This window comes from Amphichorda felina (assembly GCF_050947745.1).
Source record: "Amphichorda felina strain 45539 chromosome Unknown scaffold_4, whole genome shotgun sequence".
Lineage (NCBI taxonomy): Eukaryota > Fungi > Ascomycota > Sordariomycetes > Hypocreales > Bionectriaceae > Amphichorda > Amphichorda felina.
The window spans coordinates 816,649-844,569 of NW_028145046.1; the positions used below are offsets into that span (position 1 = coordinate 816,649).

Consider the following 27,921-nt stretch of genomic DNA (forward strand, 5'->3'; position numbering starts at 1 on the left):
AACGGTCATCCCCCCGCCTCCAACTCTCAACGTTGAACCTCTCCACTGCTCTCTTGGTCCCGCCACCTCATCACCAGGGCTCATCATCTCTTGTCCTGTGACTAGTCTCCATTACGGCGCGCGGAGTGCGTGCGAAGAGACAGGACCCCTCCCCTCAGTGAAAGATGGCTACTCCCCGACCTTAAAACCGCGCGCCGTGGTGGTGCTCCCCGGACTATCCTCCTGTATATTTTTTAACCCATTATATTCATATTCTCTTCATTATGGTTCGTAAAGGGCTGGCAGCGGCCCTCTTTGGCTTCATTGCAGTGCGACTGTGCGCTGCAAAGGCGCCATACTGCCCAGTCCTCTACACCAAGCCGCCAACTGGCTGTGAGCCGATACCAACGACATTCCTCAGCTTCTCCACGGACGGTTTAGAGCCTCCTCATCCAGGTGTTGAGGCCCTGGAGGATGCTTTTGATGCCCTCGAGGTTCTACAAAGAGATTATTTCAACGCCAATTATGGGACTTGGCCGTCAGCCATTGACTGGACAGCGGCTGTGACTGGGACAGCTGTTGCAGGCATGCTAACAACGCTGTCAAAGTCTCTCGATTCGGTTGATTTGGGGAGTCCGCAAATTCATTGGAGATCCAAAGAGAATCTCATCTCGTCCTTTTTTGCGCAGTTGGTCGACTCGTACTTTAACCAAGACATTATATCCCTTAGGGGTCAGGTATGTAGCCGTCTCCTATCCTCCCGCGTAGATGTCTCTTCTAAGATCCCCTCCAGGCGTATGATGATATGTTGTGGGTAGTCCTGGAGTGGCTTGAAGCCATAAGGTTTGTCTCTGTTCATTCGAGGTTGCATTATTCACGCAACCTGGGCGATAACGCACCCAAGTCCGGCGGGCTCAGACACGCGCTTGAGTCGTTGCCATGGCACGGGAGTAACTGGGTCTCCTCGTTCGCTCATCGCGCGCGCATCTTCTGGAACCTGGCCTCTGAAGGCTGGGGTACCCAGCTCTGCCACGGCGGCATGGTCTGGAACCCGCGCCTCAGCCCATACAAGAATGCCATAACCAACGAGCTCTGGATCGCGGCTTCGATATCCATGTACCTCTACTTCCCCGGGGACAACTTCACATCGCCGTGGGTTGCTTCCAACGGCTTCCCGAAAAAGGACCCAGCGCACATGGCTGCGGCCATAGAAGGGTACAGGTGGTTGATGGGCGTCAACATGACCAACAGCCAGGGGTTGTTTGTTGATGGCTACCACATCGATAATGCGAAACCTGGTAACGTCGAGTGCGATGTCCGAGACGAGATGGTCTACACCTACAACCAAGGCGTGATCCTAACAGGTCAACGGGGTCTTTGGACAGTCAGCGGTGCCGTGTCGTATCTGATGGAAGGGCACAAACTGGTCCAATCGGTCATCAATGCGACAGGTTGGAGTTTGAAGCACAACGCACCTGTCGATGACTTGGCGCACCTACCTCCCGGTCGCCTCCCCCTTTGGCGTGGTATTGGGCGAGGAGGCATCCTAGAAGAGCAGTGTGATGCGAGTGGGACATGTTCTCAAGATGCCCAGACCTTCAAAGGTATCTTCTTCCACCACCTCACCGAATTCTGCGGGCCTCTAGAGCCATTCCATGTTGAGCGCGGCGTCACGGTCGACACGGATGCGTATCACACCGTCAGGACTGTCCACGCAGAGGCCTGCCGATCATACTTGGGCTGGGTTCAACACAACGCCCGAGCGGCGCAGCAAACTCGAGATTCCCAAGGTCGATTTGGCATGTGGTGGGGAGCCAGTCTGTTCAACAACACGATGGTCTCAGAGGATCACGACGGGATTGACCATGGTTGCGAGAACACGACCGACTACCGCAACGAGGGAACGCCCGAGGACAATGTCTGGGGGGGAAGTTACAGATGGCTCCCCGGCTCTGGTGGTATAGTAAGAGCAGATACTCACAATGATGGTCTCTTTTCGTCGCACATCGGTGAGAAAGTCATGGGTGGGCCCAGGAAGCCGAATGGTTTGGGAAGCATTCAGGCGCCCTCAGAGCCCAACAAGGCTGACAGCAAAGACCCGAACAACCGAGGCCGTGGGCGCACAGTCGAGACACAGGTTGGAGGGCTCGAATTGCTGAGGTCATACTGGGAAATGTCCCGACCGAGTTGACGACAGTGATGACAAAGTATAATGAGATAAGTCATCAGCTCTGGTGTTAGTATATCAGAAGATGCACAGAGGTGCATATACGCATACACGGGGAAGACGAGCTTATAGAGGAATATATCGGTCACTTTGGCGCAGGTTGAAACATCTTTCCAATATCAAGCGTGAAGGCAAGGAAAGTTAGCCTCGTTCAGCCACACAATGTGATGTTGACGCGTCCCCGTGGTGCGTAAGCGAATGCGAGATGATGTGCTTTGACGGATTTGGGGTTGCGACTCGAGGCCACGCATTCGCTTTAGCCCGTAAAGACTCGGACTCGGACTTCAAAAAAGGGACAACGCATCATAGCACCTGGGTACACCTCCCTCCCTTCTTAGTATATAAGAAGCATTTCGAGCGCGGACTTTGGGTGAGGGTTGGGTTCTTCATATTGCGACCACAAATGCTACCCTACACACCGAAAGTACCCAAAGAAAGCGCTTCACATCTTGCCACCTTGATTCAAATTTGATACCTGTATAGTCGACATTACAGAATAAGATACTCTCGAAACTAAGAGCCAATCGATATGGGTCTTTTGAAAAACCTGGTGCAGTCGCTGTTCGGCAACCAGTGCAACGTCAAGACACCTGACAGTTACACGCATCAATCCGGACATCAGTATAGGTACTATACACCGACCTACGACTGGAGCTCTGAGTGCTACACCTACCCTCAGCGCAAAACCTGTGGCCGGCGCGAGGCAGAGCATAACACTCAGCGCGAGGTTCGTCGGACATGCTGCGGGAGCAAACGACGACAAGTGAAAAACTGCAACACCCCAGCGCTGAGGGACACGTCGGTGGTGGTGCCGGTGCCGTCACAACTGTCTCTTCCTCCTTCCCGCGATGACTCGATTGGGTTCGCTGGGCATGAGCAACAGATCCGGGGTTCCAGTCGGGCTCAGGCCGGGTGGGGCCCGGAGAATGGCCCGCCGCCGGATTATGAGGAGGTGGAGAAGAAGAGCTGAGGTGCTGGCATCTTACGCGATTGGGGTGACGTGGGAGCCCAACTACGACGTATGGAGAGACGTCAAATTTTTAGCGGGAGGCTGCCAGGCCGGTGGGCGGTGGAGTCTGTGTTGTTCCTGTTGTCATTTAGAGCTGTAAGATCGACTCGTGGAGGGCCTGGTGATGATCGGGGCTGGGATTGAATGTGCTGATGTTGGACTACACAGTACCTATTACAGTATAGTCCGTCAACACGGTTGTGATGGATTGGAGGATGAGATTTTGATTGCCGTGACCGGACTGACGTTGTGTGTGGCACTTGTGGCTGGCTGAGGGCGACTACGGCGGACGATAGGCGAGACTGCGTCAAAATTCAAATAAACCTAAACCACCCTCATAGGGTGACGCCCCCGTGGGGTGGTTCATCCCATATTCAATTACCCGATCATAATTATTATAAGCAATATAATAATGTTTATTTAGTATATTATACTTTCCATCATTACGGTGTATTTCGACTCGTTTCAGAACATTCATCATAGGTTGTATAGCAGAAATGGATAATTCACCTTCGACCCTTCCTCCAATCGCACCGACAGATCCTCAGCCAACCGAGATAACACATCTCACCGCGTGGGCACTCGCGAATGCTAGATTTCTCCGACCTGTGAAAGCTGGTATCCTAGAAAGAGCGGGCCAGAGCGCACGGTTACTAAAGTTCAATCGCGAAGCAAGGCGTGGAAGATCACCAAAAAATCCACTTGACCTAACTCGTACGCCAAATGTTGATGCAGTCCTAATCTACCTTTTTGGAAAAGAGGCAGATACCCCGTGTACACGTTGTACTAAAGGGTATGGTATTTTTGATGGTTGTATCGTCGAAAAGTCAATGGTTTCAGGAGCATGCGCAAACTGTGCATATTCCTCCCAGGCGCGATGCTGTAACCTTCGAGGTAAGGAGTAAGCTTTATAAGAAAGTATTAGTTTTACTAATATTCTCTTAGAAAAACCCCAACCTCCTATAAGATATAACGCCAATAATCATACATTATCAAAACACCAATGGCGCGAAGTGGGTTATGCATTAAATCAGTTTATACAGGAGCAGGTGGAGAAGTGTGAAAAGTCAACTAGTACAGATAGGGATAAGATTCAGGGGTAGAGATATAGCAAGGAAGTATCTTATTTCGCACATCCTCATACGAACTTTCCTTTCCTTCTTATTTCTTTTTATTTCGTATCTTTTCGAAGGAGTACTATCCTGTTATATTACGATGTCTCGGCCTTGTGACCCATATGTCCATGACCTTATCTTACGCTATGAAGCGGACTCGAAATTCTGCAAAATTTGTGGTTTCTCCTTTGCCCAATTCATCTCGAAGACGACCACCGCCTCTCGATCTAGTCTTACCGGTTACGATGATTCTCTTCTCGAAGGCAATGGAGAAACCTGGCTCCATGCAAAAGCGAATCAACCTCTTCGATCGATCGATACTATACCGCAGTTAAGATCATCGTCACACGGAGCCATTGTGAACACTGGTTTACAGCCTCGACGTATGACTCCTCAAACCTTTCAACATGCTCTCCAACAAGGTCAGGCTGCACGAGATATTAGTGCAACGCAAACCAGGAATCCGCCTGATCCTTCGCGGATAGCCCGTCTTACGCTGCATTTCTACAAAGCAAAGTATAGGTTAGATGATGTCGGGGAAGATGAACCTCAAAGAACATACCTTCCACGTTCACCGTCATTAGTCGATACCGTGCAATGCTTTGCGGATGCTCAATGGCGCGAGACGTTCCCATCACAAGCCGAACTGATTAAAAGTATCATCCGCCGAGCCGTGCCACAGAAGATTACATCGATTCATCAAAAAGAGTGGGTGATCGCGCCTGAGTTGAAGCCGGGTAATATCAAGACGATTACTTCCTTGGCTGCCGATATCTATAAGACGCGATCGGTCATTGACATGATCAAGGAGATGGGGCTCCAAGCGAGCTCTCCTTATAAGTATAATTTATACTTTATTCGATTCGAGAAGGTAGATGAGGAACCCGATAGTATTGGTACTACCGTTCCTGAGCTGGGGCAAGTGGGAAATGGGCATGGTGTTAAGACAGAGGATAGGGCGAGTGAGGGTAAGACAAAGCGTGCTCGGGCGGCTACGAGTAGCTCGGAGTCACGTCAGGTACGGCCAAAGCAGGAGAAATGTTTTGACCCGTCGGCAAATGGACCCGACCTGACACGAAATGGTACGAAATAACTATTGCCTTGTGGTTACGGACTTCACTGATTATAATAGATCTGGATTTCATTGATATAACGCTGCCGAAGATTGAACAGGTAATCCGGACAGTTGACCGACAAGGACCGATGCCTTCGATGCCTTCGGACGAATTACCAAGTGATCCATTGAGGCCTATTAGGGACGTTGACCAAGGTATGTACCAAGATAGGAAAGTGAGTGAGATAATCCCTCACGATATATTCTAATACTAATCATAATAATAGAGTAAAGCAATCCCTCTTTCTTCTATGAGCGTACTAAAGCGAGCAAGGAAAAAGACGATGAAGTGATCTTTTATTCTTTTTTTGTATTATTAGTATTATATCTCTCCTCTCAATTCTACTCTAAGCTATCAATATCAATCTGAGCTACCTCTAAACGTGCGCGAATTTCTTCTGTCCGTCCTGTCGGTTTTTGTAATTGAAAAAGTCTTATACCCTGAGCCTGAGCCGTTGAAAGATGGTCCCGTAGAAGCAGATATTGCTCAATAAATGGCGCACTCTGGCTTGCGGGTTCATCTGGTATAATAATACCAAATGAGGCGCAGAGTTCCATCATCTCGGGAGGTAAAAATCGATCAATTTCCTCATCATCCTGATCAAAGATACCCTTAATCTCTTCCCATCGGTCCTCTGGTATTGGCTCCGAACAACTGATATTAGGAGCATCCTCTGAGCGGTCAAGTTGAAAGTAGAGGCTATGCGGTTGCCCGTGTTTTATAGGAGCGGTCTGGAGTCGAATCCGATGTGCTTGCCATGTATGAACGAAGCGTGTAAATGCAGCTCGGACTAGTGGCATATAGATGTATAGTAATGCGATGCGGTCAGCGAGTGATGTGTCTGACCAGATCCCCATCTTATCCATATCCTCGAATAGTTTCTAGGCTATCTGTGAGCGGACGGGCCCGAAATAAGCCGAAATAGACATACCTTCCAAGGTCGAACCTGAGCGTCGTAGAGACGGCGCCACCATGACTCGATCCGAATATTACTAACACTTCTCCCATAGAGAAAAGTATCACGAAATCCAACGGGGACTTCATTACCCATTAAATCAATCTTTGTACGTAATCCAGCGAGATAGAAATGGATCCCAGCGAGAAGGCTCGTCTCCCCCCCATGATCTGTACGTAGACGCCGAGGCATAGTCTTCCGACCCGAAAGAATACGTACGTATTGGCACGCAACACTCCAAGCCGTCGAGTTCGAAAATCCACAGTAAAACCATGGCATATAACGCGAATATGCGTCGATTCCGCCATAAATCTCAATTCCAAAACGTTTCAACTTATCATATCCATCGATCGACCATGTATGATCCGGTCCCTCAGTAGTAAACGTCTTCCGGGTCCGTGTAACACGATTCCAACGTAAACGAAGGTCTTCTGTTGAGAACTCTCGGAAGATTTCGTATAACGGGTCTCTAGCGATAGTAAAGTATTGTTGTCGGAAATGTGTATAAAGGTAGCCACGGCCATATGTTTCCATGATCATCGAATTCTTTTCATGATTATTAAAAAAGGTTCGAACTCGATCGATAGCAGTTTGAGCCCGTACACCATCATGTCGTCGCCAAAGACCATATCTACGGCGTAACTGCGTGAGGCCGAAAGGACTGATCTGGAATCCTTCTCTCTGAAGTATACGGATAATGGCATTATCCGATAATGCCTGCTCAAAAAACAAATCATGGATTCGGTCGAGTAATTGTGGACTTCGCTCGGTACGGGTTTGTCGACTAATATTCCATCGTCGTAATTGACGCGTCAGCGTTGATCGGGAGATTGTGATTTGAAATTCGTGCGCTAAAAGCGATATAATTGCATTATCGTCTTCACCTTGGCCGACCCAGTCAGTAATGGCTGTTCTCTGGTCAGCTAGGTCGATTCGTCTTCGGCCAGGTGGCATCGTAATAGCTTAATAACGGAGGTAAAATATCTACCTCGACCTACGGGGTACCGCTAGGTTATATCTATTTCGAGTTATTTCGAGGTATTTCGCCTAGATTTAGGTTACATCTTATAATAATATAAAAATAAATTATTTAATATTATATTTATTCTATTTACTTAATTATATAATCTAATAAAAATTTTAAAGCTTTATATATAATTAAATAAATAAATATAATATTAAATAATTTATTTTTATATTATTATAAGGTTATATATTTATTAAATATATAATAAATAAGTTAAAAAGATAATTATTATATAAAAACATAAATAAAAGATTTATAATAATAAAATTATTACTAAAGCTTTTATAAATAAAATTTAAAAAAGCTTATTAAAATAAAAAATTAAATTATTAATATTAAAATAATTATAATAATAATATAAGAGTTATTATATTATAAGATTAAAGTTTATTAAGTAAGCTATATAAAGGCTATTTATTTACTTTATAGATAAAGCGTATAGGTATAAGTTATATAGTTAGGTCTAGGGTATTTATTAGTAAGTAAGATTTTTATGATCTTAAAGCCTTTTATTTATTATATTTACTTAATTAATTATTATATATAAAATTATAAATAAAAAGATTATAATAATAATATTATTAAATAGGTTTATAAATAAAACTTAAAAAATATATTAAAATAAAGAAATAAAAGATATAAAAATATAATTAAAATAGTAATTAATTATATATTTTTAATTTTTAAATAATTATATATTTTATTAATATTAATAATTTAAATATTTAAAATTCCTTCTCTCTAGATTATTTCGGGATACTTAGGATTATTATAGTATTTAGCTAGTAATCTCGGTATAAGCCACAAACGATCTTATTATTATTGGCACCATAGCACCATTTCGTGCCATTACGGACCAGAACTATCCTATGCCTATTCACATCTCCTCGTCCTCGTCCTCATCGTCCTCCCTAAGCTCGCGCTGAATCTTGCGGAAGAGGCGCTGCTGGTCACGACCAGGCAGAGCGAGGAAGCTCTGGAAGAGCTCATCGGCCGTCAGCCTCCTAGCCCTCTGCGTAGGGCTAGGACGGGCAGGTCGGCCAGAGAACAAACCAGTGCCAGAATGTGCTATCCGTACATTTAGTATCCGAAATAATGTGAAATGGATCGTAATAACTCACGCTTGTAGTGACTACAGCCCGAGCCGTTGTTCTGCATCATGCAGTTACCACAGCCGCTGCCCATGGCAGGGTCGACGACACATTCTTTGAAACGGCCGTTACCGTCGCGGCACTTGCGGCATGCCCTATCACCAGGCATTTCGCTCCCGAAAAGTTGTATCATAGCCGCGGTGGCCTTGGTCGGAGTCATTTGCCCGAAAGTCATCTTAACGCGCGCATTCTTTTCCATCACCTAGTTGAAATTAAGATTGCGCTTGACCTAGTATGACGACTAGTTATTACGGACTCGAAACCAACCGAAATGAATAGAGTACTCACGGCTTGGGTGAATTCCTCGTTGGCGAGGGCGTGCAGCTTGAGCTTGTCGGTGGCGGCGTTGCTCAGTTCCAAGAAGATGTTTTTGGACTTGCTCGTGAGGGTGACGGGGTACTCGGGGCTGCAATAGTCGGCCAGCTGCTTACCCCAGCTGTTGGATTCGAGGATCTCGGGGTCGGACATATTCTACGAAGTTAGAATCGATACGAACCCGAAATGAGGCGAAATGGAACCTACGAAAGCGTCTGCGATGCGAGCGATTGGAATAGATAATGAGGGCTTTGAATAGATCAGAAATAGACCGAAATGTTAAACACGAGCGAAAAATAACTTACCTTGGCGCGCGGCGGAGTGGGATGTTGTGAGGGTAACGGGAAGGAATCAAAACACGGGTGCTACAGCATATTATGGTTATAACGGGTTACTGATGCGGGGTTATAAGGTACTAGACCTAATTAGGATATTCGTTTTTTTTTCGCGCATAAACCGGGGCATTACTACCCAATAGGAAATTCGCCCCTAGGGTAGACGTAACAAATTTTGAATTTTGACGCAGTCTCGCCTATCGTCCGCCGTAGGCGACACCGCTCTGACGCTCACCGATGAACGGCCGCCTGTCGCTGCCCCGCCATTATCGCCTAGGTACCCTTAGGTAGGGAAATCGCCTAAATCGCCTAAATCACCCGAGCTCTGGGCCCGTATCTGAAAATTGGCTTCCGCTCCGTCTTCGGCAGACCCAGCTTGATCGAACCAGCCCTGACTCGACCGACCTTCAATTCGTCCCCCCATAAAAACGCTCTTGTGTGGAAATGCCCAGGCCATACTCAACTCCTCTGGATACCTTCTCCATCCCCTGAAAATGCCTTCGGCCGACGTCTTCACCGAGCAGCCGCTGCCGACGGCCAACGGCGTTAACGGAAATGGGTCTGTGACCGACCCTTTCGAAGCAGAGCTCCCCCCCGCCGCCAACGGCGCCCCTGCACCCAAGATTGGTAATGACGCCAACTCCGCTGACAGCAACGATCCTCACGGTGTCGTCGAGATCAACGAGGAGGCCAGATCCCGTGCCAATGGCTCTGGCTCTCAGAGGCCCCATACTCCCACGGGGAGCATGGCCTTGACCGACTATAGCATCAACCCCTCCACGCCCTCGGAAGAGAAGCGCCAGCGCATTCGAGATATCGTTCCCGAGGACTTCCTGCTGCCCAATGGGCATCCCGACGTGAGTCTCATTGCCATGCTACACAGGGAGATGCCTGCAGCTTCTCCAAACTCTGCGAACTTTGCTAACCCTATTCTTCCTGTCATTAGTACCTGCGTTTGATCGCCAGCGCCACATCCCGAGTATACGAAGCTTGCAAGCAGACGCCCCTAACACACGCCGTCAACCTCAGCAACCGCCTCGAGTGCAATGTCCTGCTCAAGCGCGAAGACCAGCAGCCCGTCTTCAGCTTCAAGCTGCGCGGCGCCTACAACAAGATGGCCCACCTCGATCCCAAGAAGAGCTGGCGCGGCGTCGTCTGCTCCTCGGCCGGCAACCACGCCCAGGGCGTCGCCTACTCGGCCCGCAAGCTGAGGATCCCCGCCACCATCATCATGCCCGAGGCGACCCCGGCCATCAAGCACCTCAACGTCGCCCGGCTCGGCGGCCATGTCGTCCTGCACGGCGCCGACTTTGACGCCGCCAAGGAGGAGTGCGCGCGCAGGGTCAAGACCGACGGCCTCATCAACATCCCCCCCTTCGACGACCCATACGTTATTGCCGGCCAGGGCACCATCGGAAACGAGCTTTTTGGCCAGACCAACATGAGCAAGGTGGACGCCATCTTCTGCTGCGCCGGAGGAGGCGGCCTCATTGCTGGCATCGGCCTGTACGTCAAGCGCATGGCGCCGCACGTCAAGATCATTGCCGTCGAGGCGTCTGATGCGAATGCCCTGGCCCAGTCACTCAAGGTCGGCCACCGCGTCGTGCTCAAGACGGTTGGCCTGTTTGCCGACGGCGCCGCCGTCAAGACGCTCGGCGAGGAGACGTTCCGCATCTGCAAGGAGGTCGTTGACGAAGTTGTCGAGGTCTCCACCGATGAGATCTGCGCTGCCATCAAGGATATGTACGAGGACACCCGATGCAGCCTGGAGCCGGCCGGTGCCCTGTCCATTGCCGGACTTAAGAAGTACGTGCAGCGGCACCCGCCCAAGGACCCTAGCCGGACTATGATTGCGGTTGCCTCGGGTGCCAACATGGACTTTGACCGTCTGCGGTTCGTCGCCGAGCGCGCCGCCGTGGGAGGCGGCAAGGAGGCCCTGCTACATGTCCAGATCCCTGAACGGCCCCAGGCCTTTGCGGAGCTGGTCGACACCATCATGGGCCACCCAGTGACCGAGTTCTCTTACCGATATGCGACGGATGAGATTGCCAACGTTCTCCTTGGTCTGTCGCTCGTGGGCCCGCCCGAGGAGCGTCCCAAGGAGCTGCAGTCCCTCCTGGAGCGCATCCAGGCCGAGGGCTTCAACGTGACGGACGTGTCGCACGACGAGCTCGCCAAGAGCCACATCCGGTACCTGGTGGGCGGGGCGTCGGGCGTCAAGGACGAGCGGCTGTACATGTTCAACTTCCCCGAGCGGCCCCGTGCGCTGGAGAAGTTCCTGGCGGTGCTGCGGCCGCGCTTCAACATCAGCCTGTTCCACTACCGCAACTACGGCGGCGATGTCGGCAAGATCCTCACCGCCATCACCTGCCCGGACGAGAACATCGCCGAGCTCGAGAAGTTCCTCGCCGACATTGGGTACCCCTACGAGGACTGCACCAACTCGCGGCTCTTCAAGACTTTCCTGCGACGCAACGAGGTCGAGGAAGAAAAAAGTGTTTAGGCGCGTTGCACGGGTACGGCATTGGAGTTGGGAGTCCTTTCTTCTACTTTTTTTATTTCTTTTTTCCAAAAACAATATAGATGACACATCTTGGCATTTAGTTGATGTAGAAACGATTTTCCTTCCTGGAAGTAGTTAGTCGATAACTTCCAAGTCAGTCTTCAACTTTCGTCTGTAAGGTATATAATGCTTCGAATATGCGACTAGAACTTACCCCTTTATGAGTTATTACTACACGAATCGGAATAAATCTCTATGAACCCTGGCAATCCGCAAAGTAAAAGACACGGAAGTGGCGAAAACTTGAAAAACAGAAAACAGTACCGCATATTTATTAAATCCGGATTCTAAGTTTACCGACACTACTAGTATCTTTCCGATGATTAAGTATATCATAAATACTTCAACGCAAAGCTAGTTAAGTTTAAGTCTACTGATAAATTTAAGACCTGGCACGCTACGTTCTGAGCATATCGTCCTGGAACCCAAAGGAGGTAGAATCCCAAGAAGAACGCAGCCTAAGACGGACAATGCCACAATGAGTATTTTGCAAAGGTCAAAAAAGGTCTCCTCGAAAGCCTTCTCCATCTTATCGCCCCAGTCCTCAGTGCGCTATTCATGGTCTAGTTCCACTCCGTATAGCATCTTGCAGCACTCCCAGTACTCTGGATACCAACCAGCCTGCATCCCAGCCTATGATACCCCCAACTCTGTGCGAGACAGGAGCTCCAGAGATGATGATGTTCCCTAGAGTAAGATATCCGTAGGTAAAGTAAACATTCCCCGTATTAGGGATTAAGTCGCGATACATGTGAGGATGATCTAGGCCGAGAATTTCTTCTGGACCAGGAGTCCGGCCGGTAGCAGCAGCAAATAGCCAGTCGTTAAAAGACTTAATGGTGAAGAATAGGCCCATTTCATAATCAATTCTGAAGAATCTGTCTTTGCACTGTCCCTCCATTGACAGATGCTACGACCGTGCTCGCCATATTTCCGGGTATAACGGTTGGTGTACCAATAGTACCAATCACACTAGGGGGATGATCCTTCTTAGCGACGTGATGATTTCCTTGAGCTCGCTTTGAATCGATCTCTTATCGTCTTCGGCGAGCGATGGCCACACTTATCGCAACGTCTTTCCAGGAACGATGCTCATATAGAGACAGACCTGGTATTGATATTTTCCCCATCTGAAACCTCTGGGATAGAGACCTCGCCGTTTGGGAAAATCTGGGGGATTTGGTCGACTGAAAGAACGAAGTATCAAGAAAGTCCATCGGCCCTTTTGAAATATCAGGAAGAGTTGACGTGGCGATGTGTGGCTCACAGGCTATTTTGGCACCATAATGATCGATGATAATCCAACGATTGGAAACGAAGCGGTGAACCCTACATGTGTTGCTGATTGAATAGGCAGGGGTGTTGTAGAATCCGAGTGATGCAAAGCAAACATGTGGATGGCATTTTACACCCTTAAGGCTCCAACTATCGTGTATATCCCTCCTCCCTTCCCACAACCTGCAGCCTAAAAGATAATACCCATAGATCCATGCTTGAATACAACGGAGGTCAGAAAGATGGTATACCGGCTCCCGCGCGCGTGAGACATCAATCCTCACTGGCTAGTACAAGCGCCCTCTATGGTGGCCTCCTGCATGTGGCCTTCTAAATGCTGGTCACTGCCTACCGCTCGCCGTAATAATAATCGTTGGCTTGCCGACTTTTTCTTCTCCTCATGTCATGTATCCTATCCAACACTTCTACAATGGCATACCGCTCTGTTTATCTAGCTAAGCATCGTGAATCGGGGTCTCAGCGCGCCCATTTTACCATATTTATTCCAAACGTAGATGGGGACCGTGAAACGCTCGCCCATGATTACGGATCGCGACCATGTTCGGGAACTGTAATTCATGTGGTCGGGGAGCCACTGATGGCAGGGTATGCACTCGAAATTAAACGAAACCACGAGTGCAGTACGTCGGAGGACCTCAAGGAGTTAGTCTTGCTTGGTCACGTTGATATATCCCACATTTACGGCCCTGAGCTGAAGACCGAAATCAAAGAGACCAAAGAAACTACACCGAGAAGTACATTGGAGCGTTACGCTTCCACGGTCAAACCCCCGCCAAGAGGCCAAGACGTCCGCGCTCCTATAGATGGAGTAAGTAAACGTCGTAGGCAGAATTATTATCGATCTTCGCAGCTGATTAACGTAAACTCTAGGTCAACACCAGGCGATGCCAAGAATGGACAATGGAGTATCTGTCAGTTCTTGTTGACGAACAGCTCATCGACGCGCAAGCTCTCACGGTTGCGAACGAGCAGCGAGATCCCCCTACTCATGGCATCTTTGGTTACAAGAAAACAGAATGAAAGCGAGCAGTGGATATCGGATTAGTAGCCATAGCATCCTTTTAAGGATGATATTACTACGGTGTTATCATTCTTATTGTTATAAATGTTTATACGCGTATTATGGCAATACCATTATATAGTACTGCGTATTATGGGGTCCTGTAGCGACTATTTCGGGGATATCTGGAACAGGGTGGTACACTATAATCCATATGGATTTATTACAGCCCGAGTACTTCGTAGCTGCAGTAGCTCATACATGACGTAGAACCTTGCTAGTAGTTCCATACGCACCTACGAGTAGGTATAGGAGTTTAAAGCATGGCAAAATTAGGACTGTATGATACTGATGCTACTCGGGAAGAATTGTGCGAAAGGATGCGATACGGCAGGTTTGCTCCGCGCCTGGAGCTGCTAACGTCAGTGCTGGTAATGCATACAACCGCGGGGGCGCTAATGGATGCTGGCATTGGTCAGAATTCTTGCTTTCTAAAATGCTGCAATTAGCCTAGAAGGATAGAAATAAGGGCATTTCCGGAGAAGTCCGGTCGCTGGATTGGCTTGGTACACAAGGTATTATGAGCTGCGTCGGGAGGAGCTGGGAGGGCAGCTTTATAAAGCAGCAGTTGGTTTGTGGGGAAGGGGACTGCGATTGGTGTTCCCTTGGATTTGTCCCAAGGATACGTTGTTCTGGCTGGCTGATGATAACGAACCCCTCGTCGATCCTGTTTCTCGGAGTCCTGTTTCTCGGAGGCCTGGGTACTACTAGGCGCTGCTGGGGGGGAGCGCGATAACAATCAATGTTTTACCTGCAAGCAGCCTCATCTGCTTGTCATCCTATCGCTAGGCCTGGTAAGAGGCTGGGTCATTTTGAGGGCATTTCCAACCACCAAGTAGGCTCTCAACAGTGCGCAAAAGGACCGGCAGGTGTTTGTCGGCGTCCCTGCATGTGCCGGTCTGCACCACTGTCCCAAGATCGCTAGGTGGGCAGGTGGGCACTGCTGCACTACCGCACTGGTGGGCGCCCGTGCACGGAAATAATTCGCCTGCACAGGATTGGGGGACTTTTTAGGTCATCCACCGATGGGCGCTCAGCAAAGAAGCTTGGAAGCTTGGAAGCTTGGTCCACTGCCGGTCCTGCCCCACGGCGGCAAGCTCCAGCGCCCGCCGCCAGTGCCCCAGTGCCCACTAGGGGCCCTTGGGCCAGATTTGCTGGCATTGATTGCTGGCATTGGAGCTGGGGACGCTGAAGTGGGCAGTGACCACTGGCGACCGAGCTCCTGCCCGCCCACCAGCCCACCAGCCCACCTCGTCCATCCATCATCACCAGCCATCCGTTGGCCCCACGGACTTGTCCCAGTATTCTTCATCTCTTCGCAGCATCCATTAGTCGACGACACTTCCCACCGCCAACTCCCGCGCCTCCGATATTGAATCTGTATATTTTTTCTTGCCTATTTCGCAGTCCCCTGCACCACATAGCCTAGGCGCCTACTCATCTGGTACAAGTACGTTGGACCCCAAGGCGAAGCTCCGTCATCGCTCGCTAACGCCGTTTGGTAGACGCTCGATCGAAGCGCCACGCGCGTAGTTAACTGCAACACCCTTCTCACACACACTCATCATCGTCGACCCATCCTTAGATATATTGTCGGCGCAGCAGCGTACCATGTGTCTGATGCCCCTCTAGCCAGGCGGCTACTACGACCCTCCCGGACCGCCCGCCACTTTACCTACCTACGCCCACGCGGCGGCTGGGTCTCTGATCCTGCGCTCAGACCGCCGACACGAAAAACGCGCTGGCGCGCCTGATACTGCGCTTGGTCTTTGTCGACATTGCGACAGCAAGCCCGCATTTTCCGGCCGCCTACACCCGGTGTGCCCTCGACATCCGGCTGTACTGCCCGAGCCGCCTCAGCTTTGGCGGGGAAGCCGTCCCACGCACCGCGCCTGGTGACACGAGCAGGGCATATCGTGTCGCCTCAACTATTCGTTCAGATCAAGAGTATCTGGAAAGCCAAGCGACCCGGACCGGACTTGTCGGCCTCGGCAGTCCTAAACCACTGGGGTTGCGGGCAGATAACCTGCCAAGACTGCCATTACCGCGCCGTTGACCGCTCACGACTGGATCAAACATGAGGCGGTCGCGGTCTCCCGGTTCGCCGTCGCCCTTTCGGGCTCTGGCCCACCATATGGCCAGTGCCTCGAACCCAAAAGACAGTGTCTCGGTGATACGCTCCTTCAACAATGAGAGCAATCCGACACGACCCATTCGCCCCTCCCCGCTCACGGCATCGATAATCAGGGACATGCCCCAAGACCTGGTAGACCGCATACGCTCGTTTCCCCTCTTCATGTCGGCCCCTGAGGAATTCCTGGTCGAGATTGGCAACCACCTCAAGCCGCAGATTCAAGCGATGAACGACCATGTTGTCACCGAAGGCGACGATGCCAGGGCAATGTACTGGCTTGTGAGGGGAGTGGTCGCCGTCACCTCGCGCGATGGCGAGGCGGTCTACGCCGAGCTGAAACCCGGTGCCTTCTTTGGCGAGATTGGTGTCCTCATGGACATGCCGCGTACTGCGACCATTGTGGCTCGGACCAAGTGTCTTCTTCTCGTGCTCAAGAAGGAGGACTTGCAGGCCATCATGCCAAAGTTTCCCGAAATGGAGAAGGCCATCCGCCAGGAGGCGCTGGAGAGGTTGAATCTGCTCAAGAAGCGTCGCCAAGAAGTTGGGGCAACTGCTCAGACACTCAAGGGCGACATCTCATCCCGCGCCGCCGTTCCGGGCGAGGTATCTAGGGGAGAGAGCGGATCTATAAAGGACGGAGCCGTGGTGAAGTCGAAGAAGCGCAAATCCCCTAGCCCCGGCATCATCGAGGACCCCTCCGCGGGAAGTGCCATTGGCAGCGGATTTGTCAATATTAGACGAACATTGAAGGAGCTTCCCTTATTCTCGACACTCCCGCCAGATATCCTCCATTTCCTAGGACTCAGTGCCCACCCAAGAGCTTATGCTCCCTTTACCGATATTGTGCGCCAGGGAACTTCTGGGAACGAGATTTACTTCATTGTGAGGGGGGAGGCGGAAGTTATACATGAGGACTCGAAAGGCAGGACTCGGGGGCCGGTGAGCGTGTCCCAAATTCAAAAAAGGCCGCGTTTGAAGGAGGGGCAATACTTCGGGGAGGTCACAAGCTTAGGTCTGTCTCCAGGACGCACGGCCACCGTGAGGTCGATAACGACTGTCGAGTGTCTGATGATCCCTGGCGATGCTCTGGATGAGCTCTGGAGGCGGTGCCCTCCCGAGATCAAGTCACAAGTGGAGGAGACAGCGCGGATTCGGTTCAAGAGCAAGGACGAGGACGTGGAAATGGCGGATGCCGACGCAGAGGAGAAGACGGACAAATCCACCCCAACGACACCGACAACACCTCTTAAACCCTCGCCGCACGTCACCTTCACGACGCCTTCAAAGCCGAGCTCCCCCAGCAAGGACGATTCAGAGACCATGGAGCGTAAAGATCCAGATCCTTTTCTCAGTGTCAACATGGAGAATATGAGAAACAGGAGGCGCCTTTCGCTGGCACCACCCACAGCACAGACTGAAACCTCAAGCCCGTTGACCAATGGTATCTGGTCACCTACACCAGAAGCAGCACCGATTAAATTCCACGGCGCAGAAACTCCCCCTGAATCCGACATACCCGCCAAGCGGCTCAAGACTCTGCCGCGACGACCATACAAATTAGCGGCGCCTGCAATTTCTGACGATATCCTAGTGAACATATTCTCCTATGCAGATATAGGAGAGCTCCTCCAGCTTCGCCAAGTCAACAGCCACTGGCGGCAACTCTTGAGATCTTCCGACAAGATATGTCACTATGTTGATCTGTCCATCTACAACCGCACTGTGACAGACCAGATCATTTGCCAAGTCATCGCCCCATTTGTCGGGAACCGGGCACGTGTCATCGATCTGAACAACTGTTTCCATATTTCTGATGAAGGATTCTCCGCGCTATGGCGCTTGTGCGGGAAGAATGTGAGGATTTGGAGAATGCGATCGGTTTGGGATGTGTCTGCGACACAGATTCTTGAGATGAGCGAGAACGCCAAGGGCTTGGAGGAGGTGGACTGGAGCAACTGCCGCAAAGTCGGGGACAACCTCCTTGGACGCGTTGTCGGTTGGGTCGTCCCTGAGCCTCCGCCCGCGAACAGGCAGATTGTGATTTCACCTTCCAGCAAACCCAAGACAAGAGCACAGGTTCAGCAGCAGCAGCAGCAGCAGCAGCAGCAGCAGCAGCAGCAAAGACAACAGCAACAATCGCATCAGCAGCAGAGGAACCCCAACATACCACCGCCAGGCACCGTCATAGGATGCCCGAAACTACACACCCTGAACCTTTCCTATTGCAAACATATTACCGATCGATCGATGGCCCACCTGGCTGCGCATGCCTCGAACCGTCTTCGGTCGTTGTCCTTGACTCGGTGTACATCCATAACCGACGCTGGGTTTCAGTCGTGGGCACCGTTCAAGTTTGAGAAGCTGTGGAATCTTTGCTTGGCCGACTGCACGTATCTGTCGGACAATGCCATTGTCGCGCTCGTCAACGCGGCCAAAAGTCTTACCCACCTGGACCTGTCATTCTGCTGCGCGCTGTCCGACACGGCAACCGAGGTGGTCGCTCTCGGTCTCCCACGACTGCGTGAGCTGAGGTTGGCGTTTTGTGGCAGCGCGGTTAGCGATGCTAGTTTGGAGAGTGTCGCAATCCACCTCAGTAACCTCGAAGGTATCAGCGTGCGAGGCTGCGTCCGTGTTACTGGCAAAGGTGTTGAGAACATCCTCCGGGGATGTGCGCGTCTGGAGTGGATCGATGTCAGCCAGTGCCGCAATCTCGAGCCATGGCTGCGCACTGGGGGAGTCGAGAGATGGGGATTTGATGACCGGTTTGGGTGCCCCTCCGTTGAAGAAGACGCCAATGACCAGGATGAGGATGACGAGATGGACGAGCAACAATCGCCGACGAAGGCCATGAGCATCGCGTCGCTCACGACACCGAAATTCCTTGCTCAGCCTGGGGTGGGAATAGGGGGGCGGCGCCGGCAGAGACGTCCGGTAAGGTTCTTTGTCGAGAAGGGAAAAGATGGATTAAGATGATCATCTGGTAACCATTTATTTCTGCACATGATTGCAAATCAACGACATATTTACAGGATTTTGAGGTCAAAAGGAAGAGCTTCTAGGGGCGTTGGATACCGGCCAGGAAGCGTCTTTGAATGGATATGGGGTGTCGGATTTGTGAATAGAGAGGCTTAGAAGATACCCATTATTTTTCTCGCCTGGGCACAATACAACAAAAAGAGCTACCATGTGACGTTTACTAAACGTTCATGAAGGATTTTCCTTGTTTCTGGACCTTCGGATGTGACTCTTCTTCGTAGTTGCCGCCGGTCGGGCCTTGCTGGCCCACTTACTTGGAGATGCCGAGGGCTGACGCGATGTGATTGGAATTTTCGATAGACTTCCACGGCGCCTCACGTGACGTCGGACTTAGCTAAGCTCCAGGCCCCGTCCCGAACGTCACCATTTGCATTTAGGTCCTCGAGTCTCTCCGACCTTCTCCCCGCACCAGCAGTTTCCTTTGTTCCCCATCTACCCGTTACAGCAACCGAACCATCACAAACAAACGTACGGTCTTCATCCGACACACGATGTCGGTGACATTTACCGTTCGTCAGGGGCCCATGCGCCTGGCGCAACGGCTGCCCGAGCTGTCCAAGACGTCAGTTCTCCGATCCGCCGCTCCCGCGCGAGCCTTCCACCAGCAGTCCCAGGCCGCCCAGGCGAACAAGAAGCGCATCGGGGCCACCTTCTTCTCGTCACGCATCACATCCCAGGCCGGCGCCTCGCCCAATGTCCTTGCCCGCGCCGGCGGCGCCGCGCGCTCCTACTACCAGCAGACGCAGCAGGGCACCGCTTCGCTCGGCGGCACCGGCATGCGCAAGCTGCTCGTGGGCGGCGCCATCTTTGGAGGCACGCTAGTGGCGATCAACGCCGTCTTCAACCGCGAGACGAGGGAGGACGGTGGCATGCCCGTCTACGAGCGGGACTACCTCAACAACACCTTCCTACACACGGGTCTGGGCATCGGCATCATCGGCCTGACCGCCAGGCAGATGGTCAACACGGGCTTCGTGTACCGGCTGATGGTGACGAACCCCTGGGTCGTCGGCCTGGGTGGTCTGGCGCTGAGCTTTGCCACCATGATTGGAACCCGCTCTATCAGCCCTGACAAGTGAGTTTTGATAGTCTTCGAGAGCAAGTTTTTGGGTGTTGAACTAGCTGGCTAACCATTATCGCAGCTACATCCCCAAGTACGCCCTGTGGACTGCCTTCAACGCCACTCAGGCTGCCTTTGTCGCCCCTCTCCTCGCCTTCGTCCCTCCTGCGCTCCTCGGCCGTGCCGGTCTCTACACCGTGGCCATGATGGGCGCCCTGTCCATCGTCGGCGCCACCGCCAAGCAGGAGAAGTACCTCTACATCGGCGGCCCTCTCCTCGCCGGCGCCGCCATCGTCGCCGTCTCCGGCCTCGCCCCCCTCATCATCCCCGCCACTGCCGTCCGCACCCTGGCCTTCACTGAGAACATCTGGCTGTACGGCGGCCTGGCCGTCTTTGGCGGCTTCACCCTGTACGACGTCCAGAAGGTGCTGCACCACGCGCGCCTGGCCGAGCACGGCGTCATCCGCCGGGATCCCGTCAACGAGAGCATCGCGCTCGAGCTCGACTTCCTCAACATCTTCATCCGCATGGTCCAGATCCTGATGATGCAGCAGAACCGGAGGAAGTAAGAGAGTGTGAACAGAGTTGGCTCGGGAGGATATACATGTATTAATACCAGGTTGAATTCGCAGAAAGAGGTAGCAAGAAACTCCTCTCTAAACGTGGGTGGGATTGGCAATCCAGACGTGTTTGTCGCTATTTGCTGTACACATAGTCTGATCATATAAATAAATCCTCAAAAAAAAGTTCAAATTGAGAAATTAATTAACCCATTGCCTGATGACTAGTCCGTTGTATCTGAAATAAGATATAAAATAAAATAAAAACGATGGCGCCTTATCGCCTAGTCCAGAGAGTATCACAGATGATCCATGCCTATATACAGTCTTCGATGAAGAAGAACAAGAAGAAACGCAGCGAAACCTCACAACTTGACCCCCCTGCTACCACCGCCATCTGGTCACTGCAGTGGCGGGAACGGCCGCAGGAAGTGACTCGGGCACTCGTAGCCGGCCGGGTTGCGGTCGAGGTACTCCTGGTGGTACTCCTGGGCGGACCACCACCGCCCCGCCGGCGCGAGCTCTGTGACGACGCCGCCGGCCCACCACTGCCCGTTGGCCTGGTCCGTCACCTCGCGGGCGACGCGCTCCTGCTCCTTGTCGTGGAAGTAGATGGCGGAGCGGTACTGGGGCCCCGTGTCAGGGCCCTGGGCGTTGAGCGTTGTGGGGTCGTGGAAACGGTAAAAGAACTCGAGGAGCTGGCGGTACGAGACCTGGGTTGGGTCGAAGATGATTTGCGCGGCCTCGGCGTCTAGAAATGTCGGGGTTAGTTTCACTGTGAAGTGCGAAGGATGGGGCGAGAACATACGGCCGGTCTTGCCACCACAGACGGCGTGGTAGGTGGGGTCTTCGAGGTCACCACCAATGTAGCCAACCTTGGCATCGATCAGGCCCTTGCCGCCAAAGTGCTTGCGGTAGAGGTGCTCGGTGCCCCAGAAGCAGCCGGCAGCAACTGTGCAGAGCTGGGCGCCCTCGGGGATGGAGGCGACGGCGGAGGCGGCGTCGGGCGCGATGGAGAGGCGCGTTGAGTACGTGAAGGGCCGTATCAGGCGGGAGAGGAGGGGCGGCAGGTGGAAGGCCATGGCTGTGAGTGTGAGGGCGGGGACGGCTGAGAGGAAGAGGTTAAGTTGAAGTTAAGTTTATCAAAGTGCGCAGCTCATGAATAGATGGTGGGATATATCTAAGATATCTGCTGGAGCTGGTATGGGGCCTTCTTTTTTTTCTATTTATCGGGGTCCAATCTTTTGGGGGGAACGACAGCATTCCGCATCATGACGTGCTAGCTTTGGCCGCTGCCGACGACCCACTCCGACTCTCCGACTCCCGATCTTGCGCAATTGTCTGCTTGGTCAGATGAAATGAAAGTGGAGTACTCACACTCCGATCCGGAGCGGCAGACCATCTGCAGAGTCACTGTGTCACTCATTTGACCTGTGCATAATACTAGAAAAATAGTTCCCAAGTAGACACTATAATTCTACAATTGTAAGTATTCCGATAAGCAAGATTAACCTTCGGTGGGAATCGGGATATGATTCCTGTCCAACCCTCTTATAGCACGGCTGGCTGCTCAATGGCAGCTTCTGATATGCTCCATTCATGTGGAGACCAGGGAGTCATCGCTCTTGGCCCTGAAACAGCATCCCAAAGACGGCCCCAAGGGAGGCACGACAGCCGACTTCGTACCATGCGCCTGAAACACCTCCTAAATGGGCATAAGGCGGGGTTTATGGGATCCCAGAGACGCGGACGGAGTGGCCTCTTCTAATGGATCGTCCAAGTGTCAATCCCCAAGGCCTTGATTGGGCCCACCGTCCGCTTCTATATCAAACGTCTTTATAACACCCCAGCCCAAGCCACCCCGACACCACAGCTCCAAATGAGCTGCTGGTATTCCCATAGCTCGCAAGGTTCCTTGTGGCGGGGAGTGGTGATTTCTTTCTTTGTGAAGCTTTTCACTGCTTACAAACCTGGCCGGCTTGACAACTAAGGCAACTTAGCGGGAAGATTTGCCTAGTGTTTAAAGCGGGCGGCCCACGAATTGCCTATCCTTGGGAGGCATGATGCATGACCTTCTATGGAGACAACCATCCGGGTGCGGCAGTGATGAGGCTTTGCTGGATAGGCTGTTTAGGGGGCTGTTTAACCCGCTGGATTCCAGGTCACCGGGCCCGTATATCCTTGGAACCCATAGCTAGGCTGGATTATCGAATTGTCGTCAAATTTGACAGACTATTCTTGGTAACTGGCGCCTAGCCAGGCCTGGGCTTCTCAAACTCGGGGATGGTGCCGACCCAGGCGCTAAGGGGTTCCAGCGAGGACATGGCCTCGAAGACTCCAGGCTCCATGGCCATGGGATCGGGACCAAAGCTGTCGGCACCACTGTGGGACTGGAAAAGGTACTCCATGGGGTTGGGCGGGATCGGCGGGCCGTGAAATCCCGACAGTCCTTGGGTCTGGTAGAAGGGGTTCTCAGATGGGGTGCTTGGTGGTTCTGGTATCGGATGGTATGTCGGCGAGCTCAAGGAGATGCCGAGGTTGGACAGCTCCCTGTTGATGAGATTCATCGCCCCACCGATGACTACAACGAGGTTAGCAGGGTAATTACCAGAAAAAGGATAGCGGCGAGAGCGTACTCGGGCTGCACTTCTTAACCTCGTTGAGGCTCCGCATGCAGTAATCCAATCTCTGGAGGGCCTGATGATCGTTCGGGAATGCCTGCACCTGGAGTAGGTAGATTGTCGCCGCAATATAGACGCTGTATGATAGCGACAGTATGCAGTAATCTGTGCCAAACGTTTTGCAAAACAAGTTGAAGATGGCAATGATGGAGGTAGCCGATGTGACGCATTGAACCAGATAGTTGTAGACGGGCGAGGGCCCCTCATGCCCGGACTTGAAGCTACGAGTTAGAGAAGGCCGATAGAGTAGTATCCTGAACGTGTGATACAGGCAGCTAGTGAGTATCGCGGTTAGCGGGAGTTTATAGACCCTTGAATGGTACAAACAACCTACTTCATCGTGACAATATGAGACGGTGGCGCCACACCAGGCAGAGCGCAAGGGTCAAGCCTCAGGAATAACGGCAGCCGGTCCCACCACTGCTGCAAGGCCAGCTCTTGCGTACGAAGGCACTCATCTACCTCCTCTGCCGTGTTCTGGAAGAGGGGATCGTACATGTGTATGAGGATCTCGTTGAAAATGACTGAGAGCTGACACATGCTCATGAAACACGAGGCAGCATGGGCCGTGGCAGGCGGGTAGTTCCAGCTATGTCCAGACTGGGCACCGAAAGGCATCCACAGATCATTCTCAGCCGAGACATCGACTTTCAGACATTAGTCTCCCAACGATGGCAAGTCACGGGATGGGCGTACTCACACATGACGTGGGGTGGCGATACAGCTGAGTGCTGGATCGATGGGGCTCGCCCAAGGTACAGACTGATCATCTTGTCCCAGAAGTAGCAGCTCCAAAATAGTCGGCGGCGTATCTCAGCGTCCTCTTCGCTGATGGGGACCGACCCCATATACCGCCCACTATCCACACAAATGCCAAGGTGGTCAATAAGGCGAAAAGCAAGACCGCTGTACGTCCAGGCCTGTGTGGTGTTTCCAAAACCACACTCTTGCGCACTGAGAAGCAATAGCGTCTGAACTGTCGGCACAGTCACCACCCCCCGGCTTAGCTCGTCGAACACCATGCTTCGCGCGTGCTTACCAAAGATAACGCCACCCTCGTAGGCCTCATCAAGGATTCTCGAGGTCGAGGGATCGTTCTTACCCCATCTTGTCGAGTGTGAGAGCATGGCATTTAGGAGGGTATGGGAATAATAGGGGCCCATGGTCTGCATATCGCCTGAAGAACCTAGTCAGCACTTGCAAGTGACGTGTAAGGAAAGGAAACCATACGCGTGAACGCCGGTCTATACACAAAATTGAACATAGGCTGAACCCAGCACCAATGAACATTGAGTAGATATTGGAACGGCTCCTTTGCAATTGAACATGTCAGTCAACTCCACAGTAATTGCCTTCGGGTCTGGGAGAAGGAATTTCTCACGGGAATTTCGGACAGGTTCTCCAGTGGCCGCTGTTGCCAGGCGATATTATTGACACGCCGCTGCTCCCTCCGATGAGAACCAGCATCGGTGAGAGGCAGGAACTTGTTCCCGCCCGTGTTTTGGAGGTTGTGATCAGCGGCAGGCAGATGGAAGAAGCTTGTGGCGCCATGGTAGGTGATGCTCCCCCTGTCGTCCACCTTCAACCCCCTGAACCTCCGGTGCATGGAGTGCTCATCGGGGATCCTGCTCGATGAAGGTGTCTCATGTGAGCTGAAGGAGGGGGGGCTTGAATGAGACGAAGAAGGGTGGGTTGAAATGGGAGATTTCGAGTACGCCTCTACCTGCTCCTCAAGCTCCTTGATCCGGTTTTCCAGCCTCTGGGTGTAGGAGAGGGTTGGGTTGCTGGGACGCATCAGTACCAGGCGGGCAACTTGATGGGACCGATAACCTGGAACACATACAGCTTGTAGACGCACTCATCTTTCCGAGACGCACAGCGGTTGCATACAGGCTGCTCCCCGCCACATTTGACCTAAACACCGTCCCGGCATCAGCACCTGAGCACATAGCCGCCGAATCCCTGCCACGCCGTGCTGCACCGACCTTTCTTCGTCGGCACGGCTCGCATGAGAAAGCACTCTTCTTGGTCGCCTTGGCCGAGGTGGACATGTCTGTTCGACGATGGACAGAGGGAAGAAAGGGCGAGCCTGAATGCTGGCATGGGGGTTGAGCGACTTCATGTCATGTAAGGTGTGTTGTCAATTGGGCTGCGCGTGCCGCGAAAATTCCCCGCCATCCCGGACGATGGCAGGTTCCACAATGGGGGGCTAATTAGGCTCTCAGCGGGCGAAAGCGGAGTGCTGCTGCGAGTTGCCTACAAGTTTGCCTACCTAAATCAATTTGACTCGGAGCGGACCGGCGCCGAAGGGAAAAAGCACCGATACCGCTCACAATAAGGGCAATGTTTACTTACCACTGCCAATTGCATTCGGTATTCGTCGGTGAATACGTCCGAGAATTGTGTTAACCGCGACAACTCGCCGTCAAGTCCGCGAAACAATGGTCAAGCTGATACCATATAATGCACGCTTTTTCGATGAAGCGTTCCATGTTAATAACCTGATCTCGGCGCAGCTGAATGGCATCGACAGGAACAAGAGCGGGGCCCGCAACTTGATCCGGTAGGAATAAATAGAGCCCAGGAGCATATCCTCAGCAACACCGCGTGTGCGAATCCTTGACGAATACCGAACTATACGGAACGGCTCTCGAGGGCATAAGTCGCATGCCCGGAGCTTGGCACCGGAAGACCGGGGAGCTCCCGACCGTCCGAACACCGTCTGCCCCGCCATCGACGGCGGCTGGACGCCCGGCTACAATCTTCGGGGCCGAAGTGTGGCAACTTTGTGAAGATGGGCCAGTCTGCGATCAAGCAGGCCTAGATTGGGGGGACTGTCCAGATGCCCAAGCGGTTATTTGCCTCGGGCCTGAAGTTCCGCGACTAGATCATGAGTGGCGCAATATTGATCACGCTGCGGTTGAGTGACCGTGGTCGCATCGACGGATTCTATATCGTTGAGTACATACCGTGTCAAAAGTTAGGTGTATTGATTATTGCTGCAGTCGTTGGACCATCCATGGCCGTGCTAGTTCAGTTTCTCAGTGCCCATTGCCATGTTTTACGGCAACGTGTTCCGGGGGCTCTACAAAGCCTGGCCTGGTCCAGACTTGTGGCGCCTGTCGGAGCTGTCTCCAAAAGCGATGAGAATTCTGCACAAAGAGTCTAAGCTGACTCTTCGGACCGCATTCCGTCTCGACAGTCGACACCGAGTTCCAGACAAGAGCCCAATAGACAATCCGGTGGTATGACCAGAGACGAGCGCGCGAGCTCATGTGGCAAGGACGGTGACTCCATCACATTTTCAGCAGCCGCTCGTTCCCAACGACGTGTCAGAGGCAACATCCAATTCGGCTTATCCCTGCCGTGTCAAATATTTTTGGAAGCAATTGCCGCAACGCGGTCACGCACACCGACGTCTTTGGTATTCGCGACCCAATTGACAAACCAGGTACCTCGGCAAATATTGACGCGGTGCAGTATTTCGCCGCATCAACAGACGCCAGAATAATCGATCTCCCGCATTGCAAGAATCAGCAGGGGCTTGTGCGACAGGATGCTGGGAGACTTGTTGCTAGCGACATGGTTGTGTATCGTTTTTGCCCCGTGTGAACTGACGCCCAGGGACATGCATCTCATCGATGCCGCGTCCCGTGTAAACGGAAAGCGTCGAGGCTGATTGGATCAGAAGTTGAACCATGAACCAAAGCCAGATCTTGGTGTCGAGGGAACTGTGGGCAGGTTAGCGAGACATGGTATACCTAGTATCCCACACTCCCAGCTATACGGATTCATAGTGCTAAGTCTTGAGTGCTATGTAGTGGGGGGATCACCACCGGGGAGTGGCGTGAGGTTTCGGAGTTATCAGCCGGAGAACCGACAGCTTCACCCCAGAATCGCCTCTTGTGGAGGAAGCTGGTCTGTCCCGACACCCAGGTCCCTAACCACGGGCCAGAGCTGCCAGACGAAGGAGGACCCGGTTATCTCGGCCGGAGGCCAAGCGCCAGGAGCCGGGCGGGGATTGGAGATGCCGCCTGGATGCAAGCCATCAGGACGTCGGCCCTTTCCTCGATGGAGAACCTGCCAATGGCAGAAGCCACCAGTCAAAAACAGCCAGGGCGCTCAGCGCAAGTGGATGTTTGGCTCTTTGGGTGCTTGGCAGCGAGGATGCTTGGCAAAGGGTGACGAGTGATGGCTGGCCGGCGGGGTGGCAGTGGGTGAGAATCTCGTCGATCTCGCAGCACTTCTCCGCCAACAACCTGGAAGGCACGTGTCACAATCTGCAGAGGTCGTACCCGCGGTG

The 27,921-nt window shown here is 52.2% G+C and overlaps 7 protein-coding genes across 7 annotated transcripts; 4 read left to right on the plus strand and 3 right to left on the minus strand.

Annotated features, from left to right (window-relative positions):
- Positions 1-263: 263 nt before the first annotated feature.
- Positions 264-2,170, plus strand: ACO1O0_004018 (glycosyl hydrolase family 76-domain-containing protein; the record flags this gene model as incomplete). The annotated part of the gene is made up of 4 exons (XM_083193461.1): positions 264-266; positions 588-716; positions 773-822; positions 898-2,170. The coding sequence occupies 4 exons, from the start codon at positions 264-266 to the stop codon at positions 2,168-2,170; spliced, it is 1,455 nt and encodes a 484-aa protein (XP_083050409.1).
- Positions 2,171-8,304: 6,134 nt separating this feature from the next.
- ACO1O0_004019 (DUF3716 domain-containing protein) lies at positions 8,305-9,046 on the minus strand (the record flags this gene model as incomplete). Its single annotated transcript, XM_083193462.1, has 3 exons — positions 8,305-8,495; positions 8,549-8,780; positions 8,867-9,046. 3 exons carry the CDS (start codon positions 9,044-9,046, stop codon positions 8,305-8,307), a joined length of 603 nt encoding a protein of 200 aa, XP_083050410.1.
- Positions 9,047-9,722: 676 nt separating this feature from the next.
- On the plus strand, positions 9,723-11,731 carry ILV1 (tryptophan synthase beta subunit-like PLP-dependent enzyme; the record flags this gene model as incomplete). The annotated part of the gene is made up of 2 exons (XM_083193463.1): positions 9,723-10,085; positions 10,175-11,731. 2 exons carry the CDS (start codon positions 9,723-9,725, stop codon positions 11,729-11,731), a joined length of 1,920 nt encoding a protein of 639 aa, XP_083050411.1.
- Positions 11,732-16,281: 4,550 nt separating this feature from the next.
- On the plus strand, positions 16,282-19,340 carry ACO1O0_004021 (uncharacterized protein; the record flags this gene model as incomplete). Its single annotated transcript, XM_083193464.1, has 2 exons — positions 16,282-19,212; positions 19,311-19,340. The coding sequence occupies 2 exons, from the start codon at positions 16,282-16,284 to the stop codon at positions 19,338-19,340; spliced, it is 2,961 nt and encodes a 986-aa protein (XP_083050412.1).
- Positions 19,341-19,808: 468 nt separating this feature from the next.
- On the plus strand, positions 19,809-20,946 carry ACO1O0_004022 (uncharacterized protein; the record flags this gene model as incomplete). Its single annotated transcript, XM_083193465.1, has 3 exons — positions 19,809-19,814; positions 19,836-20,392; positions 20,460-20,946. 3 exons carry the CDS (start codon positions 19,809-19,811, stop codon positions 20,944-20,946), a joined length of 1,050 nt encoding a protein of 349 aa, XP_083050413.1.
- A 392-nt stretch (positions 20,947-21,338) lies between these two features.
- Positions 21,339-22,019, minus strand: mxr1 (peptide-methionine-S-sulfoxide reductase; the record flags this gene model as incomplete). The annotated part of the gene is made up of 2 exons (XM_083193466.1): positions 21,339-21,688; positions 21,746-22,019. The coding sequence occupies 2 exons, from the start codon at positions 22,017-22,019 to the stop codon at positions 21,339-21,341; spliced, it is 624 nt and encodes a 207-aa protein (XP_083050414.1).
- Positions 22,020-23,189: 1,170 nt separating this feature from the next.
- On the minus strand, positions 23,190-25,480 carry ACO1O0_004024 (transcription factor domain-containing protein; the record flags this gene model as incomplete). Its single annotated transcript, XM_083193467.1, has 6 exons — positions 23,190-23,518; positions 23,574-23,839; positions 23,953-24,265; positions 24,319-24,784; positions 25,000-25,448; positions 25,477-25,480. 6 exons carry the CDS (start codon positions 25,478-25,480, stop codon positions 23,190-23,192), a joined length of 1,827 nt encoding a protein of 608 aa, XP_083050415.1.
- Between the last annotated feature and the right edge of the window lie 2,441 nt (positions 25,481-27,921).